The sequence below is a fragment of the Papio anubis genome, chromosome 2, assembly GCF_008728515.1.
Source record: "Papio anubis isolate 15944 chromosome 2, Panubis1.0, whole genome shotgun sequence".
Taxonomy (NCBI): Eukaryota; Metazoa; Chordata; class Mammalia; order Primates; family Cercopithecidae; genus Papio; species Papio anubis.
Window position 1 is genome coordinate 18,190,469 of NC_044977.1, and position 14,282 is coordinate 18,204,750.

The window sequence follows — 14,282 nt, forward strand, 5'->3', positions numbered from 1 at the left end:
TGACACACATATTCTATCTGAATAGTGTTTTCTGGCATTGACGCCTGCCTGAACTAGCAGGTGTGCTTGATCAGCTGCCAGTTAAATATATCAAGCTAATTTTTTTTCTTACCTACATGGTGTATGTATTCTATCTGGCCCTTTTGTGAGTAGGCATACTTTGACCTCCTTACTTTTATTACTTAGACTCTTGAGAATACTCTAGTAAAAAGATTTTTCCATATGCATAACACATTGCTTTTACCTTTTAAAAAAATTGAAAAAATGGCAGTTTGTTGAATAATATAACCCAAAGCCCCAAATGAGGCACACTGGCTTCAGGTATAGTTAGTTAGGATTCAGTTTTTTCAGAACCCGGATCCTCTCATTGCATCTGAGCTGTGCCTTCTGCTGTGTGGACTCCATTCTAAGCTGGTGTACCCTGTAGCTGCAGAATCTCTGCAGAAGTTCCAGTCTCCATCTCTCTACAGTCAACCCCAATGACAAAGTGCTCTAATTTTATATGCAATTTGCCATACAGGCTGATTAGTCTTGCCTATATAGTGGCCACATGTCTATATATAACCTTTCTCTCTCATTATCACACCTTTATTATTCCAAGAAAAATCCCCACTGATTTGGGTTGAGACCTAGAGACCAGAGTACTACATTCTACACGCTTTTTTCAACTAGATTTACGTAGAGCAGGACTGTCATCCTCACACTCCCTTAGAGGAAAACAGCCACAGGCAGTTCTATAGTTAATGGGGACAATCGTTTTGCAAATATTAAACAACGAAAATGTAATTTCTTATTTTAACTTTTTTTTTTCATAGTTTCTGAGGTGGTAAAAATCTAATACTTGATCTTTTAACAAGATAGCCTGAAGAGTAGACTTTTAAATTATTTATGTCCAAGTCCTGAATCGTGTCCCTTAAGGCAAGTGCTAGAGAGGTTTTATACAGGCAATTTCCACAAATAGTTGTTTTCAGAGGCAGTTCATTGGCTGAGCAGAAATCCCAAATCACAAAGCTGTACTGACTGGTTAGTTAATTAGCGTACTCCCAGGTGAGAAATTGAAGACTGGCAGACACTAACTTCCATTGTTTATCCAAGTCTGTTGGCACAATCTGTGGTTTGATTTTTAGAGGTTTTAGTGCAATTCTCTCACAATCTCCCACCTCCACTTTAGAATGCCTGCACCTTAGTTACCTCATTTTCTTTCACACAACCTTTATTACCTCTGAAGCATGAATTCCCCTTTGCCGGGTAACCTAACATATTCACAGGTTCTGGGAATTAGGATGCGTGCATCTGTGGCCAGAGCATTATTTCGTCCATCAAAGGTAGACCTGGAAGAGTGTGTTTTGTCCAGATTCCAATTTAGGGCACTAGAAATCATTTCTGGCTCTGCTCCTTCCTTACTTGGCTACCTTGAAGTAAACTTTGTTTGCAAAGTATGTAGGCAGCAGACCCTTGAAGGTTAAGCTTTAGGGGCTAGTCCCCATCACCATGTTGCATGGCCAGGACCTGCAAATTCCTACAATGACCGAAAGAAGCCAGGAGACTCATTCATGCAAGAGGTGGGTTGGGACATGTAGGTGGAGGACATAAAAGAGACCCTGAGGGGTGACCACATCAAAGAGACCCAAGAGAGTCAGAACAGCCTTGGAGGGCAGCTGGGATCCTACCCATCCAACTTGACCAGATCAATAGTTCCAACAGGCACTGACTTTGGCTGTAAAAGCTGGTACCATGCCAAGCCCAGAAGAGTCAGATGGTATTAGTAGGACAAAGACCTTCACTTTACTCCCAACAGCTCACATGCCTTTCCCTGCTCCATATTCTCATATTCATCTCAGAGGTTTACATGAAAAAATTAACATTAGTGAAATAATTTTCTGTCATTTAGAGCATGATGGCTGTTGCTATATGTATTCCATGAACTGCTTAACAAAATTGTTGATTAGAATCACAGACTCAGGTCATCTCCAGGCTGAGGTCATGACCCATGAGAGAATGGATGGGAAGTAATAGGATAAGGGACAATTGACTAATCCCTCTTCTTAAACTCTGGACTTTTGGAGAGTTGTTTTCACTGAGAACAGCCCAAGTCCCATAGTGGTAACTCAGTTCATAAGTGGTGGCCTGGGACATGCTGTAGAGACTAGGTGTGGAAGGATATATTCAGAGTCCCTAGCTAAATCAGAAAGAGAACCTGCAGCTTGTCACACAGGAGCCAAAGCCAACATGAGAGATCCTGGTAGACTGGGAAGGGACATCAAATGAATGGTCCAAGAATCAGCTCATCCACCTATTTCTACACAAGTTAGGCAACTGAGGCAGAGATGGAGCTACAACTTGAAAGTGAACATGAGTATATGAGAGAGGCAAAAGAGAAGAAAGGATTGAGAAGACAGCCTACACTTTCTGACACCATTACAAAGATAACTGCTCGGCCTCCAGTGGGTCCACCCTATGCTCATACCTACACAAGGGAGGCCCTGCTGACCATGTAGCTGGAATTCCTGGGACAGGGATGTATTATACCATGGATGGAGGCAGTTTCCTAGTAGGAAAAAAGACTTTCATCCAGTTGTTAGGCAGGGATCTAGACCCGACATGGCGGTGCCACCTGGCGTAGCAGGCCCTTTGTTCGAGACTTCCCTTCCTCTTTGAACACACCCGCGGACTTGCATACATCAGAGGTTCCGGCTGGGCAACTGCACTCCCCCATGACCTGCAGCTCACCTGCATTCCACAAGTTCGTAAACAGCAGTTTCGGTTAACAGTTTCCAAAGACCCCTTCCTCATGACCCTTACTCGACTCCTGCCCTAGTAGTTTCAAGACCCCCCAGGACCTGTTTGTACAACCAGTTTCCCTACCTCTCGGGCTATAAAAAGCCCCTACCCTCCTCCCTCAGCGCGACTTCCTCGGCCCGCACCTTTGGACCGAGGAACCTCGCCCGCGAGTCCTAATAAAGGCTATTCTTACTGCCATTTGCCTTGTGTCTTCATTCCCGGTTCGGCTCCAGCCTCAGTTTACCTTTACAGTAAGACTAATTTTTTTACCAAATAGGTCTATCCTCATTAAGCTTCAGCTGAGTATTTACATAAGTGCAACTAGTAATAGGAATTGATCAGCTCTTTTTAGGAAGGCCTTGTTAGGACCTTTACTAAATAATCTCAGATTAGACTTTAAAGGCTTCTCAAGCTGTAACATACCAACAACATACCATTAGTTTCATCTGCAATTCTGAGAGTTTTAGGTAAACTGCCCTTTACTCAAACAGGTCCTAAAAGTATCTTTCAGTTTCCCAGGCCTTCCTGCGAGTAAGGTCTTTCTTACTCTTTACCAATATGGCTAGAAAGCTTGTGAGCAGTTATCGGGCCAGATTTTCTAAAGGAGCTGGCTGTAGCTTTTTTTTTTTTTTTTTTTTTATTAACACCTGCAAATCTCATATGAAAATTTGATTCCAAATACTGGAGGTGTAGAAGATGGGAGGTGTTTGGATCATGGGGGTCGATCTGTCATGAATGCCTTGGTGCCATCCTCATAGTAATAAGTACATTCTTACTGACTTAGTTCCCATGAGGGCTGGTTGATAAGAGCCCAGCACTCCTCTCTCTCCTTTCCTCTGTCACCACGTGATCACTACACATGCCAGCTCCACTTCACCTGCTGTCATGAATGAAGTAGGCTGAAGCCTTCATCAGAAGTGGACATTTAAGCCATGCTTTCTGTATAGCCTGCAGAATTGTTCTCCAAACAAACACCTTTCATTTATAAATTACCCAGCCTCAAGAATTTCTTTATTACAACACTAAATGGAATAAAGCAGGGCATAACTGGCTCCATAAAGTCAATTCTCAATTTCTTAAAACTCTCCAGTAATATCTAATTTTATGCACATTCTCAAATATGACATTCCAGTCACAGTAGTAGTAATATTACCATAATTATGTTATATTATAAGAACATATTCTGATTACAATTTTGCCAATACCTATACTGCAATCAAAATAAAAATACTCAATGATGGTTTCTGAATTCTGGAGAGATCAACTAAGGAGAAGGTAAATGTATTAATTCTGTTTACAAAAGGTATACGTGGCCAAATTGTTTGCAAAGTTTCTTTAATTCTGGTCTCGTGTTGTGTTTCTAACGTTATCAGAAATCTTTACCCGTCAGAGCCTTTCCTGCAAATCTGTTGAGATTAGAGAGATACTTTGCAATGGGGTTGCTTCCCCTATGATATTTAGTAGTATGAATTACCACACGTTAACCAGAATTCTAAACTCTTCGTAACTTTCTTTTCTGAGACAGAAGCAATTGACAAATATGCATCACACCAGCATTTTACAGATTGGTAAATCTATGAACATACAATTTCATAATTCTTAGAAGCATGTGCTTTCCCATTATATAATTTTTCAATGTGCCACAGGTCATGTTGATAATAAACTCAAATATCTTTATTTCTTCTGTAGTAAAAAGTCCAAAATAGTTAAATGTATGTTTAGCAATTAGTCTTTTAAAATAATATTATTTGGAAATAATCCAGATATTCAATAACTATTGATCATTTAATCAACTGTGTGAAACTCTAAGGGTTTAATTTACCACAGAGAATGAGAAGGTATTTTTAAGCAGACTTATTATCAAACATAATTATGGTTTAAAAGTTCATTTATAAATGTATATTGTACTTACATCTATTTAATTCACTTATTCTGAATTTTTTATTTACTCATGAAAATTTCATAAGACATTAGACATAGCCAGTCATCGTTTCAAATTCCTTTCTTGTTAACTACATTTACAGCACATTTATGTCAGTCAGTCATCATAAAAGAAAAAATCTAAAAGTCAAATATGTGGGGTTTTTTTGTTTTATTGCTGTGCCTGATATATATGAAGTAAATGCCATTATATTTTCACATAGGTGTTTAGGTTGAACTGTTAGTTTTCTGACTTTAAATATAAGGTAGAGATAATATAAACTTACCTGACTAGTAAACCCAGCTAATATAAAAGTTGTGTGTTTGGGTTATATTTAATTCTGAAAACTCTCAAGAGATGTCTGTTTTAATTAAACCAACAAACTTGAAGTAGCTTTGACTTAACAGAGAATATCACAGATAATGTGAATCTGAAAAATATATTGGCCAATTTCTATCTTTCTGAGTTTAAGGAATACTTAATTTATATAAGCACATACTGACATGCGCGTCCCTGTGAAGAGACCACCAAACAGGCTTTGTGTGAGCAATAAACTTTTTAATCACCTGGGTGCAGGCAGGCTGAGTCCGAAAACAGTCAGTGAAGGGAGAATCTCTTACAAATGGAGATTCTTTTAAATTTCTCTTCTAAAGGGAATCTCAAAATAACCAAGTCAAAATAGTCTTTATGCCAATAGGTAAAATATTTTGATTATTATTTGGTCCCATCATTCACATATCATTCCAGTTTTTGTTTTGTAACTACATTAAAGATTTCACGGTGGATATTATCAGTGAAGAGGACAAGGAATTTCTATGCCTGAACTCAGCATAGATTGACCACAATGTTTTACAAATAGTACTTCTAATCTTGCCTTATATTCAGAGACGGGTTTATCCTTTTTTCTTTGATTGCATGACAGACAAGTGAGTTTTTGAAGAAATTCTTTGGGGATGGATTCTAAGAGATTATTTCTTATTTCCTCAGCACTTTTGGTCTTTCCCTGGAAGATTGAGGGATTGGATCTTTGCTGTCTATCTTAGGTATGCAACATTTAGCTTCAACTACAGTCTTCACTAGGTTCCAGGATCATGTGAATAAACTGGTACAGATCAGGGAGTCCTAAATCATATGATCCAAGAAGAGTTAGAAATTCCACAGAACATTTCTGGGGCATATATTTGGACCGCATATTTTTTGCTATTGCTCTGAGCTCAGATTTTGATCGAGGTGTAAAAATTGATAAAGAAGGCAGGCCTGGTTCATCTGATGAACTGACTTTATAAGATACTGGACTAGTTTTCTTTTACTCTTTCAGGTGAGAACATAATTGAGCAGAAGACGTAGTAGACTCAGAGTTATGAGGTAGAGGATAATATAGAGAACATAATGAAATGAAAATGATAAAACATTTCATAACATTATGAAAATGAGACAAATCTCACACAGGAATATTTTGTCACTGAATCTGAAATAGGGAAATTAGACAGTACTTCTAAACTCCATGCTGACTTTCTTCATTCTTGGGTGTAGGCCAAACTACATTTGGGAAATATTTAGTTTATAATGTTTGACTTTGAAACAAAGATGGTGAGAGCCCCTTGTCAAAGCAAACTTCCTCCTTGCTTGGGGTCCAGGCCACAAGATTAGATATTATGGCTCCAGAGTCATGCAGCCAGAGGCCACAAGATTCCTAACCTCCCTAATTACTTCTGTAGATAACATTATTATTGTAAAACTGAAGAGTTTTAGACCTTGTATTCTGATGAAACACCTGGCAGCACACAGACTGCTAATCTTGCTTGCCTGGTCTTGTAGCTCTTTTCCAGAAACTGGTTTACTGCAAGAGGACAGCTTTGACTCATACGCATTTATCCCCAAACCAACAAATCAGCATTCCCCATTTCCTAGCCTCCTGCCTGAAAAACTGTCTTTAAAAACGCTTAGACTCTGTCTGGGTGCAGTGGCTTGTGCCTTTAATACCAGCAAATTTGGAGGCTGAAGTGGACAGATCAATTGAAGCCAGGAGTTCGAGACCAGCCTGTCCAACATGGTAAAACCCTGTTTCTTCTAAAAATACAAATACAGGGGTCCTGTCCCTGCTTCCAAGATGGTGCCTTGAAAGCTCTTCTGGAGGAGAGGAACATTGTATTCTCACTTGGTGAAAGGCAGAAGAGCAAGCAAACTTAAGGCTGTGTGAAACCTTTTTTATAAGGGCTTTAAGCCCATAAACAAGGAAAGAAGCCCCTATGACCTAAGCACCTACTGAAGGCCCCACCACTTAATGCTATCACACTCGCCATTGTTTCACAACACCTGAATTTTGAAGGGGAAACATTCAAACCATAGCAGATATCTACATAATTTATACCCGGATAGAGACATCTCTCCAAGCACCTTGCCTCAAATATCCTGTCACCAGTTTTCCAATTATGCTCCTTCCAAGTCCCTGATCATCCAGCTTAATCATTATCATTAATCATGTATCTAGCCCACAGATACATAACCACACATTTATTCATTTCTCGTGTTAAGCAAATTGGAACAACCAAGTACATCATTTAGGATTTTTCTAACTGGGATGATTTCCCTTCACCACTGTCCTTCAGAAAAGTTCCAGAAAGGAGCTGTAGTACAGTAGCCATCAAAATGTTGTGCAGTGCCAGAATATGCTGCACAACCATCTGTATCCAGGTCTGAGTCTTCTCTTCTAGTGTCAGTTGATTATAAGAAACTCCCCATGAGATTGTTGCTGAAGGCAGTGTAGCAGGGGTAGGGACCATGAGCATTTGAGCCACTTCTTCATATAATTTACCTGTTGTGTTAGTCTGTTCTTGCATTGCTATAAAGAACTATCAGAGACTGGGTAATTTATAAAGAGAAAAGGTTTAATGAACTCACAGTTGCACAGGCTGTACAGGAAGCATAGTTGGGGAGGCCTCAGGAAACTTACAATCATGGGGGAAGGTGAAGTGGAAGCATGCATGTTGTACATGTCCAGAGAAGGAGGAAGACACAGAAGTGGGGAAGTGCTACATACTTTTAAACAACCAGATATCACGAGAATTCACTATCATGAGAACAGAGAGGTGGAAGTCCACCCCTATGAACAAATCACCACACACCAGGCCCCTCCTCTAACACTGGGAATTGGAATTCAACATGAGATTTGGGTGGAATAACAAATCCAAACCATAGCACCATCCATGATCCAAGTGCAGGTGATTTTATTTCTTTAATAAATACTTTTACTATTAAGAAAGTTACATGTCACTACTTAAATATGAAATGTAAATATTGCAAGAAAGTAAATCAATTTTATATTCTGAATGGATGCTCATTAACATGTTATTCTGTGATGCTCTAACGAAAATTCTGAACATGCTATCACCATTTTCAAATTGTTCACTAATACTTCATTGGTTTTTTATGTAAGTTGGGGTAAAGAACATATCCTTGAACTACCCGTCGAGGTCCCACCCATGCTGGCCTCCCTGAACATACCTGGTCCTTCCCTGCTTCTCTCTTTGCATACCAGCCACACTTACCATTTGTTGTTTCTTCAGTGATCAAGGCTCTCTGATAATCTAGGTCTTCCCAGGATGAAGACGTGTTGAATAGCAAAAGTCCACAGGCATCACTTTGTTAAAAATAAAGGCTCTTGAGAAACCCACACCAGAACTGCTGAAAAAGAATCTGCATTTTGACAACGTCACTAGGAAAGTCATAGGCATTAGAGTTTGAGAAGTACGGATCTAGGACACCTCCCAATATAGTACCTGGGTTTGTTTTACATTTTCTCCTCCTTTGTCCTCTTCCTAGTAAAATTTCCCATCAGGCTTAAGTCTAAAATGGGAGAACTACATGTATGTCTAAACTTTGAGTTTAAATTTGCATGGGAAGGACAATTGTATTTGAAGTAGCTCCCAAAGAGGATCTATAACTTTGGCCTTATTAAAATTATATTTTGATTTACTCAAATAAGACTATACTAATTAAAGCACTAACAGTAAATTTCACATATAAAGTTTGAACAAATATGCAAGAAGTGTCATCCATGGTGGTAAATAGTAACATGAAGTGTTATTTCAATTGTTAAAACTAGAAGTGTCTACAATGAAATAATGTTTGTAATTCCAGAAGTTTGTAATGCCCTTGGGGACAACCTGGACTTATACACGTGCAAATGCACAATGCCCATTAGAACAGCTTCAATTTGTCCTACAGGGAGTCCTCTGACACTCTTATGAGAATTTCAGTTTTCCTCTCCTTCCTTGGGCAAAAGTCCCTAGTCGCACAACCGGACCACTTATGTGCTCAAACCAAATTTAATAAATAAAATTTTTCTATGCTTGGAAAAATAAACCTTCAAAAAGAATGAGTATGCAATGAATTGCTGCCTGTGTTATTGACACTGCTGTGCTACTGTATGTATTTCTTTTTAGAAAGCACAACACGTTTAAAGAATATCCACAATTTCCTTCAAAATAAGGGTAAGGAAGAAATAATTCCTCTAATTTTCATTATCATTTATAGAAATGTTGATAATGCCATTTAATTCATTAAAATTTTAGATTGGGTAACAAGCTGCCATAATAACAATTACTAAACTGAATGACTCTGACTGGACTATTTTTATATTTCAGTTTTATGAGTATAATATTGATAAAGAGTTGTAAGACTGAATTGTTCCTTTAATATTTTACTATTTTCTTGATCTTATTATAATGGATTAATATGAACTATGGCATTAAGCAATTAAAATTAGGTTTAAAGGTTCAGATTATAATGATTCTTAGAATTATTTCTTGGAATTATTCTGATATAAATACTCATTCCTTTTAATTAACCATAAGTCTCCAATTAAAACTTTTAAGGTGAGTCACTTACATATTAACTCCTGTATTCTCACACTCATGTTTGACAATAATTTGACATCTCACACTATAAATGTTATTGATGTGTATAAAGGTTGCATTAAGTAGAGTCCTGGTATTTCTGCTTTGGCTACTTTTGAAACCAATATCTTTTGTCCCTGTACTTCTCTCTCTCTCCATACTCCAAATGTAGGATCAATGTATTTAATTGACCATCCTAGATCATTTCCATTCACTCTAGATGTAAGAGGAATGGGAAAATGAGTTTCTATTTCTTTTGACTTCTAGAGCAGTAAATAACCTCTGACAGCCTCTGTGTCTTGGATGGCAAAAAATAAGGTCCACATCTTGACCATTTACAGGACTTATGTCTACTTTGTTACCTCTTATATTAATATAACTTGCTTGACTTGATTTTCTTGCCATCCTTTTTGTTTCCTTTTTAAGCTCCTATGGACACATGATTTTTAATTATGCCTTTGACTACCACGATGAATCCAAGTAATCATTTCTATTGAGCTAAAATAGGCTCATATTACTGATTGGAACACACCTAGTTGTTCAGATGATGCTGACTCCAAAAACTTGTCAGCACACCTGAGTTCTCAATGTTTAATGTCCATCTTCCCAGTCACCAGGTAACTCCTCTCTCCTTCACTGATCACTTATTTTCCACAAAATATGTTACAGAATACTACAGACTGAACATTCTGAATTCTTTGGAATATATCTCTTTGTCTTACCATCTCTTTCAATGTCGTATCACATAAAGACTAGACACTTAACATGCATTCGAATCACCTGGAGGGTATTTTCAAATAAAGACCACAAGACCTCATTCCTGAAATAATTTCTACATTAAAAGCTCACAACCTATATTTTTCAAAAAAACTATCTCAGATAATATTTATGGGTAATCTGATTAGGGATTGCCTGGAACTTACAACTTTCTAATTTGTATCCCTGAGTCCAGTTGTCTCTTCTTGCAGCATACTTTCTACACTATCAAAAACTAAATTTAAAAAATATATTAGGATGTAATGTCCCATCTTAAAAATTTTGGCACATGCTTATTGTATGAAGAATAAAGGTTAAGATTCTTCACGTGGCATTTATTTCATTTATTTTTAATTCAGACCCTTCAAAAATCTTTCCTGTTGACATTGGATCATATGCCAGACCCACAATCTTTCTACTGCACTCAAGAGTGTCCATATAAGTGTAGTGCATACAGAGAATGCCTCTCCTCTTACTTTGATCTGTTAATTACTGCACAGTTTCAAACCAAAATATATCATTTTTTTCCATGTATTTCATTGCAACAAATACAGTTTCATCAGTTATAGGACTGATTAAAAGAACTGAGAGGGTTTGATCATTTTATGGTTTATTTCAACATCTCTTCCTCCACTTCAACTCATAATGCCATTGCAAATGTTCCCTTTCATTTGTTGCATTTTATTTTAGAGGACATGAAGTGAAGACATGGAAGAGAAAAATGCAACGCTGCTGACAGAGTTTGTTCTCATAGGATTTTTATATCAACCACAGTGGAAAATACCCCTGTTCCTGGCATTCTTGGTCATATATCTCATCACCGTCATGGGGAATCTTGGCCTGATTGCTGTCATCTGGAAAGTCCCGCACCTTCATATCCCAATGTACTTACTCCTCGGGAATTTAGCTTTCGTGGATGCTTGGATATCATCCACAGTGACCCCAAAGATGCTGATCAACATCTTAGCTAAGAGCAAGATGATATCTCTCTCTGAATGCAAGATACAATTTTTTTCTATTGCAATCAGTATAACCACAGAATGTTTTCTCTTGGCAACAATGGCATATGATCGCTATGTAGCCATATGCAAACCTTTACTTTATCCAGTGATTATGACCAATGGACTGTGCGTCCGGCTATTAATCTTGTCATATGTAGGTGGCCTTCTTCATGCTTTAATCCATGAAGGATTTTTATTCAGATTAACCTTCTGTAACTCCAACATAGTACATCACATTTACTGTGACATTATCCCATTGTTTAAGATTTCCTGTACTGATTCTTCTATTAATTTTCTAATGGTTTTTATTTTTTCAGGTTCAATTCAGGTATTCAGCATTGTGACTATTCTTGTATCTTATACATTTGTTCTCTTCACCGTTTTAAAAAGCAAATCTGATAAAGGTGTAAGGAAAGCCTTTTCCACCTGTGGAGCCCATCTCTCCTCTGTCTCTTTATACTATGGCCCCCTTCTCTTCATGTATGTGGGCCCTGCATCTCCACAAGCAGATGATCAAGATATGGTGGAGCCTCTGTTCTACACGGTCATCATTCCTTTGTTAAATCCTATCATCTACAGTCTGAGAAATAAGCAAGTCACAGATTCGTTCGCAAAAATGTTACAAAGAAATGTTACGGTTTCATACTAATATCCTTTCTCTAATTATGAAAACAGTCACAAAATTGTGCAAGTTAGAGGTACCTATGTTGTTCAAACATTTTTGCAAGTATAACTGTTCTAGCACTTTAATGAGCTAATGTTTTAGTACCTAATAAACTAATCACAATATGTCTATATGTTATTCAAAACCATTCTAGAATTTTTTATCATGTTCATATAATAGAATAATGATCACAGGAAGCAAATAAAATAGCCTAGTTCATCATATAAGTACCTGAGTATGGTGGTTTCAATACTAATACCACTGTATTACCTGAGATGCCCATCACATTTAACTCATAGTGGAGGCAGATTCATTTTTGAGTGAACAGAGGTAAATCCCAGTGATTCTGCTTACCATCAGAGGTCTTCCATTTCACTATATTAGGAAAGGGTGACTTCTATTCTGGTAGGGAGTCAACTCACAGCAAGTAACAAAATAAACAGAAATGGAAATGCAATGAGAAAAATAAAAATAGAAGGAGATAACAGTGAAGGCACTGCCAAAGTGTAAGAGTATGTTCTAAACTCCATGTGCTTGCATGAGTAGGAAGAGGCAAGCTGCCTCTAACTTCCTAGGATGGCTTCTAAGGCCCTTCCCAGCTATGTTTATATGATTTTAGACAATCTGGAAGGCTTCCCTAATTCAGGAAATTAAAAGATTAAATAGAATAACTACCTTTAGAGTAGTCATAGAGAAGAAGTAAGTATTGTGATAGCAAGAAAATGGTCTTAATATTTTTAGGAATAGATGAACCTACCAGGGTTGGTAAAAATCAATAATATTGCAAGGTTGTTGGAATGTGTTGTATCAATCAAGGGCTTTAAATGCCTACCATGGAACTTCAAATAATGTTAACATGATATGACATCATGGAGCCCAGAAAGAGGAAGTAAAAACATAAAAACAAGGTAAGAGTTTGGTTATTTTCTGCCTCAGAAATTCCTTGATTGTTAACCTTCTTAACACTTCATGTACTTCAAGTATGTTAATCATCTTTCTACCAGTCCACCCTGCCCTTCATTTTCAACACTGAAATTTCTTTCGCATTGTCACTGATACCACTGAGGTCCATAGCCTAAAAACTACTCACATGTTGTTTTGCAAACCTCTAGTTACTTATTTCCTCCATCCTTCTAACAGTCACTCACTTCCCCAACATTGCTGTCAGATTGCTTTTTGCAAACGGAACTCTAACTAATTATATCCCTCTTCAATTCCTTTTGTTAGATTGTCATTGCTATCAGATTAGATGTATGTTTTAGTTATCTATATCAGTATGCATACATATGCATATGATTATTTTTGCATATATAGTTAATGCATATGTATGGTTAATAAACCTTACATGTATAGTTAAAATACAAATGCAGCAGCATTAGAATTTAGAGTTTATTTAAGGAGACTTGATTTATTTTGCAACACCAGTTTGCATGTGGTATGGGGCTTTCCTGAAGGGACAAGAGAGGAGATAAAGGCTTTTAAAGGGCAAACGTGGAAGTACGGCAAAAGTAAAGGTTGTATTGGCTAAAGTGGAGCAGTAGTGTTATTTTGATCATTCCAGTGGCAAATACCTAGTTAGAAATTAGCTAGGGAGTTTTGGTTAGTTACAGTTAACTTTTGTTTTATCATTTACAATGAGTTGAATTTCTGTTTGCTTAGGTACAAAACCCACTTTGCTGCACCCATGTCAGCCTAATAAAATTTAATTTAATTATTTTCACTATTTTCTCCCTTCTGGCCAGCCTCTCCATTATGGGACATTGACCAAAACTCAGGTACACTTGCCATTTTCTGTGACCAGCACAGCTGGTTTGTCTTTGTCTCAGCATAGAGTTCATAATTTGCAAGGTTTGGTCCCTTATGAAAACGTTTCTTTTATTGGACATTTTGTTTTTATTATTCTAATCATAGAGAGAAAATCTGGCACAGTGTGGTGGCTACAAACATGTATTTAAAACTCTTGAGCGAATACAGCACACCAGGAAGATGACAATGACTATCACAAACATAATGCCAAGGGACTGGGGTATACTACACAGCCAAAGTATGCTTGAACAAAACCAACTGAAATAAAACGAAGGAAAACAAAAGTTAATGGTTAAAACCACTGATAAGCTTAGCATGTGAGCCCAGAGGGCAGTTAGTTGAGAAGATTTTTAGATTTAAGCTCAAACCATCTTTAGATGATGAAATAAAATGGCAGTTGCAGTCTGATAATTTTTCTGTTTAGCAGTTTGAATGTCTCTTGTCATGTCAGTGAA

General features: G+C 37.5%; 1 protein-coding gene across 1 annotated transcript; it reads left to right on the forward strand.

Annotated features, from left to right (window-relative positions):
• The first annotated feature begins 7,744 nt into the window (after positions 1-7,744).
• LOC101016246 (olfactory receptor 5H1) lies at positions 7,745-12,257 on the forward strand. The gene has a single exon (XM_021933959.2). The coding sequence runs from the start codon at positions 11,065-11,067 to the stop codon at positions 12,004-12,006; it is 942 nt and encodes a 313-aa protein (XP_021789651.2). The 5' UTR covers positions 7,745-11,064; the 3' UTR covers positions 12,007-12,257.
• The last annotated feature ends 2,025 nt before the right edge of the window (positions 12,258-14,282 follow it).